We start from the raw sequence: 9,444 nt of genomic DNA, 5'->3' as shown, positions 1-9,444 counted from the left end.
AAAAAAAAACGAAATAAAAATAAATATATAAATAAGAAATTAATTAATAATTAATTAATTAATGATTAAAATAATTAATGGATTAATTAAGTTAATTAATCATGTTTAATTAATCTAATTAAGTAGTTAGTTTTATTAAACCCTAATTAGACTAATCAGTCAATGACATGCGGGACCCACACGTCAGATTGACCCAGTCAACTCCCTGTTGACTGCTGACGTCATGCTGACGTCATGATGACGTCAGCGTGCACTATTCTGGATAATGTTGCATTAAAATAATTAAATAAATCTTGAAAATGATTTAAATCTTTTAAAATTAATAGAAAATAAACCGTAGCTCAGATGAAAATAATTTCAACATGAAAGTTGCTCAGAACGACGAGACGAATCCGGATACGCGGTCCGTTCGTCCGCCGCACACCCCTAACCTATCGAACCCGCAACTTTCCCCCTTCGGCTCCTCTGCCCGAAAACACGATACACCGGGAATACTTTCCCGGGGGTTTTCCCCCCTTCACCGGTATCACCTACTACCGCGTTAGGGCACACCGAACACCGCGTATTGCCTTGATATATTTTGTGGTGCTTTGTTTGCTCTGTATTCATTATTTCTTCCCCCTCTTCTCTCCGGTAGACTACGAGACCGACGCTGCTGCTGACCAGTTCGACTACGGAGTTGACGACCCCTCTCTCTTGCCAGAGCAACCAGGCAAGCCCCCCCTTGATCACCAGATATCGCCTATTCTCCTCTATACTGCTTGCATTAGAGTAGTGTAGCATGTTACTGCTTTCGGTAATCCTATTTTGATGCATAGCCTGACATTGTCGCTACATCTGTTGATACCTTACCTGCAATCCTAAATGCTTAGTATAGGGTGCTAGTTTATCATCATTGGCCCTACATTCTTGTCAGTCTGCCTTGCTATACTATCGGGCCGTGATCACTTGGGAGGTGATCACGGGTATATACTATACATACATACATACTATACAGATGGTGACTAAAGTCGGGTCAGCTCATTGAGTACCCGCAAGTGATTCTGACGAGGGGGCTGAAAGGACAGGTGGCTCCATCCCGGTAGAGGTGGGCCTGGGTTCCCGACGGCCCTCGACTATTACTTTGTGGCGGAGCGACAGGGCAGGTTGAGACCACCTAGGAGACAGGTGGGCCTGGCCCTGTTCGGCGTTCGCGGATACTTAACACGTTAACGAGACCTTGGTATTTGATCTGAGTCTGGCTACGAGCCTATACGCACTAACCATCTACGTGGGAGTAGTTATGGGTATCCTGACGTCGTGGTATCAGCCGAAGCACTTCAGACGTCAGCGACGGAGCGGCGCGCGCCGGATTGGAACGTAAGCCTGCTCTTGTATTAAGGGGGCTAGTTCTGCTTCCGGCCGCCCACGCAACGTGCAGGTGTGCTATGGGCGATGGGCCCAGACCCCTGTGCGCTTAGGTTTAGACCGGCGTGCTGGCCTCTCTGTTTTGCCTAGGTGGGGCTGCGACGTGTTGATCTTCCGAGGCCGGGCATGACCCAGGAAAGTGTGTCCGGCCAAATGGGATCGAGCGTGTTGGGCTATGTGGTGCACCCCTGCAGGGAAGTTAATCTATTCGAATAGCCATGATCTTCGGTAACAGGACGACTTGGAGTTGTACCTTGACCTTATGACAACTAGAACCGGATACTTAATAAAACACACCCTTCCAAGTGCCAGATACAACCGGTGGTCGCTCTACCTCAGGGATATGAGGAGGGGATCGCCGGGTAGGATTATGCTATGTGATGCTATTTGGAGATGCTACTTGGAGACGCTACCTGGAGGACTTCAATCTACTCTCTTATACTTGATGCAAGACGGAGGCTGCCAGAAGCGTAGTCTTTGATAGGACTAGCTATCCCCCTCTTATTCTGGCATTCTGCAGTTCAGTCCACCGATATGGCCTCCTTACACATATACCCATGCATATGTAGTGTAGTTCCTTGCTTGCGAGTACTTTGGATGAGTACTCACGGTTGCTTTCTCCCCCCTTTTCCCCCTTTCCTTTCTTTCTGGTTGTCGCAACCAGATGCTGGAGTCCAGGAGCCAGACGCCACCGTCGACGACGACCCCTACTACACCGGAGGTGCCTACTACTACGTGCAGCCCGCTGACGACGACCAGGAGTAGTTTAGGAGGATCCCAGGCAGGAGGCCTGCGCCTCTTTCGATCTGTATCCCAGTTTGTGCTAGCCTTCTTAAGGCAAACTTGTTTAACTTGTCTGTACTCAGATATTGTTGCTTCCGCTGACTCGTCTATGATCGAGCACTTGTATTCGAGGCCTCGAGGCCCCTGGCTTGTATTATGATGCTTGTATGACTTATTTATGTTTTAGAGTTGTGTTGTGATATCTTCCCGTGAGTCCCTGATCTTGATCGTACACATTTGCGTGCATGGTTAGTGTACGATTAAATCGGGGGCGTCACACGGCTGTCTTGTCAGATCCAGACCAAAGGAAGGCTCCAAGATGGCGTCCAAGTCTTTTATCAGGTTGCGGCCATGCCCGGCCGGTGCCTTCTTGGCCTTCATCCGTTCATGATCACCCTTCAGGTTCTCCTCATATTGGAGGATTTGTTGCCAGCAATCTTCGAGGTCTTAAATTTGCCCAAGCAACCGGTTGTTGTCCGTGGTCACCATACGTGTTGACCTGAGCAGTCTCAAACGAGCTTCCTCGTGTCAGGGACCGCCTAGTGATTCTTTTAGTATGTTCCTCATCTTAGGGGCCAAACACGCTTACCAATCGGGGTTCCTCCTCCTCGGCACGTGATCTATCACACGCGGGCTCTCCTTTTCAGGATCGTAGTCGGGGTCATCCTCGGCGCCGCCGGCATTGTTGTTGTTGCCATTGACGTTGTCGTTGTCGTTGTCGTCAACATTGGCGTTGCCCGAACTGGCATACGTCGTGGTTACCATGTAGCACACGTAGGCCAAGGTCGCCTGCCACTTGTGTAAGGGTTGCGTGATTGACAGCTGACTATCCATGGTTTCGCCGACCTCCTCTTCCGTGTCTTCTGTTTCCTAGGAGGCCCCCTTGAGGACGTTGGTCAGATCTTCGATGTTGGCGATGAGATGGATGGTGGGTGTGTCGAAAAGATGACTTCCTCCGGCATCTTCAAGATCCGATCTAACATGAAGATCGGGAGATCCGAAGAATGTAGCTCCTGGAATTGGCAAGAAGCCAAACCCAAGAAGATAGCTCTCTGCGGCAGTCCTTGGTGTACTCCATGCAGCCAAATCTTATGATTCGGCCTGGAGCGAAGGCCTCGACCTGGCCAAGGTGGCCAGTCGAGTTGGCGACGAGGGTGATACTCCTAAAGATGGACATCTGTCCCAGTGGGAAGATTGCGTCAGAGCCTTTGTGAGCGTTGCGCCTGGAGCAACTCGCCACTCCTCCGCGAGCTGGCTTGGAGCGGCAAGTTACTGAACCACACACGCCGTCTTGGAGTGACCACTTGCTCCTCCTGGAGCGGCGAGAGAGGTGGAGCAATGAGTTACCCGGCTCGTATCTGGCAGGCTCGGCGGGTCAACCCACCAGCTTTTTATGCCGGAGAACTACTCTTACTGCTCGCCAGATGCCATAGATAGTGTGGAGAATATGATGCAAGGAGGAGATGGGGAATGAAGGTGTGTTGCGATTCTTCACTCGGCGTCTGGCCTCATTTAAATAGCGGGTTGTCGCGAGGAGCTAACAGGTGTTGTGTTTAATGCCAGCTGTTGGGGATATAACTATTAGTATGACCCGCCCAGGAGGGGCCGGGTTATACTTATGGCGATTCATCATATGAAGCCCACGAGGATATTGAAGATGGCGGTTTAGTTAAGGGTCCAAGGCCCAAAGGTAAGGCCCGTAGGGGTAAACCGCCATATATGTAAAGACTTGTATTAGTCACTGAGCCGGGCACGTTATCTATGTGCCGGCCGGGACTCCGTGAGCCGCTGGGCGTCAACCTGTGTATATAAAGGGACGACCCGGCGACGGTTCAGGAGGAGGGAGACAACAGATGGAAAGCTAGGCCAAGCGGATTCGCTCCCTAGTAATCGAGACATAAGCAATACCACCTCAAACTGGATTAGGCCTTTACCTTCACCGCAAGGGGCCGAACCAGTATAAACTCCCATGTCCTTTGTCCCGTTTAACCCCTTTAAGCTACCTAGTTGCGATGGCTCCACGACTAAGTCCTTTTGCTAGGACATCTGCCGTGACCTTTTCAAGACACCAGCCGACTCGTGGCCGGAGTAGATTTCTCGGCACACGCACTAGTTTAATTGAGGTAGGTGGGCAATTTGTAATCGTTGGAATGCAGCGAGGAGGCGTGTTCAACCGGATATGTAGCAGGCGGCGCTCTCTGAGCCGGCCAATGCACCGTCTCAATGCCTGCAGTGAGGTCGTGTCCGCTCTGGGCCGACGTCAATGTAGAGCGACCGCTGTACAGCGGCATGAATGCGGGCAGCTGGCGCCAGGTAGGAACGCGCGCGGCTACGGGTGGGGGATTTTTTATGTGCCAAGATAGTCAGGAGCGGATGCGTCAGCAGACCAGACGCCCGCAACCCCCTCCCCCACTTTGTCTCCGGTTTATGGGGAAAAAAGCTCGTCCGGACCGGCCTACAGACCAATGTAGAACTACGTTGAATGGCAAAACACTTCCATACCATGCGGTCCGGACGGCTACGGGCAGTTTGAGAGCCGGCGTTAGAGATGCCCTCGGGACCACCATCGGTCACCTCCTCACCAACTTTCCTTAGTTGCACACCTCATTGCACGGGGCGCTCTCGTGGGTCCAATCTAATATCTATACTCTCGGCTCTCCGTAATTCTAGAAGACGTGGTAGAGTGTTGGAGTGGTGTCAGCCCACAGGCCAGCCATGCCGCCCCTATTACCGTGAGGAAAGGTACCTCATTGGTGATCATGCTCATGACTTGGTGGATTTGGAAGCGACGAAACATGGTGATCTTTGACCCCGAGCAGGCTAGCCTACTCAAGACGATCAAAACCGAGGCTCGGTCGTGGGGGAACGCAGGGGCGAAGGGTAAAGACGGTGCTACTACCAGTGATGCCTAGCACTTGGGAGTGTAGCGTTATAATCTGGTGTATAGTCCGTCCTTAGGCTTGCATATAACTCCTTTCTTCCGTCCTTGCATGCTCAAAAATTAGGGTCCCAACTCCCAAATCTGACAATTGACACTCTTATTTAGATACAAGCACATCGCCTTTGGTTTGCTGATCGTATATTGCCTTCTTGTCTAATTATACCATATCCGTATGTACTTCAGAATGTTCAGCCGCAACAACAGGATGGATTACCAATTGTTCTTCCGCACGAGGGGTGCTTTCAGGTCTCTTGGCTGGAATGGGCTTATCTCGCTCATATGCTTCTTCAATGTTCTGATGGGCACTCGTCTTATATGGACCAATCGTGAAATAAGAATGATAGCCACTTATTCAGTAGTGGGACTACTTGTGATTGGTTCAATTCTATGTCCAGAAGCTGCAATTCCACCAATGTTACACCGCACGATCTCATTATGGAGCCCAATGGTTGCATTCCTACTGCTTTGTCCCTCTGTATGGTACTCCTACAAGTTCAAAGAAGAATATTTCATCTTTCAAAGACATGGCTCAGTTGCCAACTGCACAGTGTACTTGGTACTATTTGTGGTAGCGCTCATACTCACAATCAGCAGGCTGCAGTTCCCAAGCATCATCAAACTAGCAGACTGGGTTCTTGGCAGCAAAATAGCATTTTGGCAACGAGTTACTATGAACTTGTGCATGTTTGCTGCGACAGTGATGTCGGTGTTAAATTTTAATAGAATAGGTATACCTTCGCTGATCATAATCGACATACTTCTTCTAGTGATAACTTCATTTGGCAACCTCCAAATTCCGGCAGCAATATTGCGAATTGGGTTGGCACTGTGGCGCCTTATAGTTATACAAAAAGAGTATAATGACCAGAAAAACCATGAGAACATGCAAAACCTTATGTCATCTCTCTACATCTTTTATGCCATGGTGCTTGGCCAAGGGATACTCTATATTGTTGCCGGCATTGAGATCTTTTCATTCATCCCACGAAGATCACTCATCCGTCATGTTGGATTTAGAGGACCCTCAGGAGTGGAATATGTCAATTTGTACTATGCATATGTCTTCGACAGATGCATGGAAGGTGCTATGCTTGGCCCAAAGAAGACCAACCTCATCATATTTGCAATGGATTCTATAAAGTCAAACTCTCCCAAGATGCAACTCTATGGTCTTAAGATGCTTCACAGCTTTCTAAAAGAGGAGCCCCTAAGGACTATGGTCATATTAGAACTCACCACTTACACAAAGACAGTGACCTGCTTGATCAACATGTTGGGCTGGACAAGTGAGGGGGCTACAGATATTCGATCATTCGCCGCGAAGATCATGGCCAAGCTCGCTGAAAACCTCCGAGTTGTCCCTATTCCTGGGGCGATGCAGCTCATAGCCTCACTTTTGCACACTGTTGAAGGACATAATATAAAGAACCCTCTTTTGGACACTGGTGGCCCTGAGACAAAACAAGATAACCTGATTCAGCAAGTTGGCAGGAACGAACTGACCTCCCCGGTGCTTAAATGGTTGAAACAGATGGTACTGTACTGTTTGATTCCGAGAGAGGAGCCAACTAACATGGAAGAACAAAACAGCCACATACTCAGATGCTGGAGAAAGATTGCAAAACATTGGTCTGTTCCAGAGGAGGAGCCATCAACCGACCAGGATCCCCTCCCTGTACAGGGCATGTTGATTCTTGAAAGGCTTGCTACCTTTGATCTTGAGAACTGTATAGAAATCAGCAGAGCAACTGGCCTCATCTCAAAGATTGTAGAGTTCACAAGCAACAGGACTGCCATGAAAAATATTGGTGAGACACACGAGACACTGCTGAAACGTTCATCACTGAAGCTGCTGGCAAGACTTGCAAGTACTAAAGGCAAATTTGGTGTAACTTTACGTCAGAAGATTACAGAACATCTCTTCCTTTGGAGCAACCTTGCAGAGATCTTGGATAACAGAGGGAGCAGCCAAGAACTTAGGGAGCTTACAGCAGAACTCATTAGAAACTTTGCCATGGATGGAAATGTAAGTAATGAGATCGGGCACATCCCGATGATCATTAGCAGGTTGATGCATGCATTTCTCAGCCAAGGCGCATCCTCAAGTGCAGATTCAGATCAGTTACTGCGAATGAACGCTGGGCAAGCACTAGCACTACTGGCAATGGAGAGTGTCAATAACTGTCTGGTTATGTTAGCAGAACCAGGGTACGTCTTCATCAAGGAACTCACAATTATGATCCATAGTGGCAGGTACAGATACATAGCTTCAAGCCTGTTGCAGAATATGTGCATGCATGCTCAATCTGAGCTTGGTAACTCGGATCTGAAGGAAATCTCCTACATTACGAGAGAGGTGAGCGCTGAAATATTAGAGGCGGATATTGTACCTTAGTATTTACACATGTTATTGCAACATTTTCTGTAGCATTCATTTAAGCGACCACTCTAGTAAATAGATGGCAACATCATCAATTATCACTGATATACCTCTATACACCACAGTACCACACAACTAAATAAATAGATGGCAACGTCATGGATTCTACTTAACCATATTACTGAAGTTTAATCATGGCTTACACAACTTAGCTATTTACACTACAGGTGCTGGAGGGAATAATGGATGCAGAAGGGACAGAATTGGAGGTTCTTGTTGGCCTTAGTTCACAAATATGCAATGTTGTTCCAGACGATTTTGCACGAGAACTAGAGCATGGTCAGATTAAGGAAAGATTTATAAAGAGGCTTGTTAATGCACTTAACTCAAATATGATACCCACCTCTCATTCTCCCGGAATCAGGAGGGTGATAGTTGAACATGTCATATACATGATGGAGTGTAATCCTGGCAATGCCGACTGTTTCAACAAATACTTAATGATGGAAGCACTGCTAAAGGTGGAGCGTACAACTTCAAGGGCTGAAAATTACAGGTTCTTCTCGGATGATGCAGGACTCATGGAGCACAGCGTACCTCTATCCGCTCTTGTGTCTAGAGCAAATGAACTGATGGGTCGTGAGTAGCTATGAGGCATCAGCACGTGAACTTGTATTTAGATGGTATTGTACTACTGGTCTATAATGGAACTTGTAGACTCATTTGCTCTTGCAACCCAAGGAGATCCCATAAAATTAGAACTGATATTAAGCAGTTGGTTTGTGTTGACAAGTCAGGCATTATGTGCCATAATGAGGTTGTAAGACCATGGATATATGAAAGATGAGGAGTCCGCTTTGCAATTCAATATGAAATGTCATGTTACTTGCGCAATTGTCAGGGTGTGAGGCTTCAACTCAGTCTTTTAAAGTTTATAAGGCTTACATCGGGTGTTGTTTATCACTAGTAAATGGCGTGGTCATTGAGTAATCACGGAATCAACCTTGAGTTCCAGATCCTAAACACCCATTAAGTTGTTCTACTAATTTCCAAGTGACATGGCACTGATCCTGACAAAGAACCATGCAATTCATTCATTGAGGGAGAAGATCCTTAGAACAAATCTATATTAACTAAGAACCCTCCACGTAGCATGGTAATTTTTTTGGTTTACTCGAACACCACAAATATTGAATTTTCTGCTACCTTAGTAGTAGATCGTAACTGAACAATCTACTTTTTTTTTGGTTCACCATTAACCGAACACTACAAAGTGCCCGCCTCATACAACCACGAACTGAAACGATGTATGTGTACAATGCACTTCTAGGACTGTCAGAGGCTCAGAGCACCGTGCTCCGGCGGCACAGATCAGCCGGAGATAAAAGGGATTAATTAGAGGCGAGAAGGCGAGAGTGCACCTGTCAGATCAGAAAGGGTTCAAAGCTGGGACGCAACTTCCACACAGCCCAGCGATCCGGATCCCTGCCAGAGAGGCTGGTTGCGCACCGCGTCCGGCTCATCGGCGCCGCCGTCTCCACCCGCCGCCGCTTCGAAAAAATCGGCGAGGATGAAGCATCCTTGAGCCGTGCGTGCTGAGATTTTTTTTTCCTACGGGGGGAACGGCCGTGTGTGTCTTTTTTTCGACGTGTGGGCGTTGACCATCTCAACCACACGCATCCATCACCGTCCAGTACTATATGCACGAATCTTGACACAATCTGGCTGATTTTCTGTGCCACGTAGGACAAAGCGTGTGTGTGGTGTGTGACATAGTTTGCCCACACATCCATTTTACCACACGGAAGGGCCGTGTGTGGGCGTTTAGCAGTTCACCCACACACCAGTTTTCAGTCACGCACAAGGGCTGGTGTGTGGGCATTTGCCATCTCGCCCACACGCCCGTCTCCTCTCCCACACGCCCGTCTCCTCT

General features: G+C 48.1%; 1 protein-coding gene across 1 annotated transcript; it reads left to right on the top strand.

Moving 5' to 3' along the window:
- The first annotated feature begins 6,682 nt into the window (after window positions 1–6,682).
- On the top strand, window positions 6,683–8,247 carry LOC119367424. Its single transcript, XM_037632941.1, has 2 exons — window positions 6,683–7,487; window positions 7,739–8,247. Exons 1-2 carry the CDS (start codon window positions 6,705–6,707, stop codon window positions 8,156–8,158), a joined length of 1,203 nt encoding a protein of 400 aa, XP_037488838.1. The 5' UTR covers window positions 6,683–6,704; the 3' UTR covers window positions 8,159–8,247.
- The last annotated feature ends 1,197 nt before the right edge of the window (window positions 8,248–9,444 follow it).

Source organism: Triticum dicoccoides, chromosome 2B, assembly GCF_002162155.2.
Source record: "Triticum dicoccoides isolate Atlit2015 ecotype Zavitan chromosome 2B, WEW_v2.0, whole genome shotgun sequence".
Classification (NCBI taxonomy): Eukaryota; Viridiplantae; Streptophyta; class Magnoliopsida; order Poales; family Poaceae; genus Triticum; species Triticum dicoccoides.
This window is presented reverse-complemented; position numbering and strand designations above follow the sequence as displayed.

Coding starts and splice junctions, on each gene's coding strand:
- LOC119367424 (XM_037632941.1), top strand. CDS start 6,705: ATGGAAGAACAAAACAGCCACATACTCAGATGCTGGAGAAAGATTGCA. Junction 7,488..7,738: donor TCTCCTACATTACGAGAGAG/GTGAGCGCTGAA, acceptor TTTACACTACAG/GTGCTGGAGGGAATAATGGA.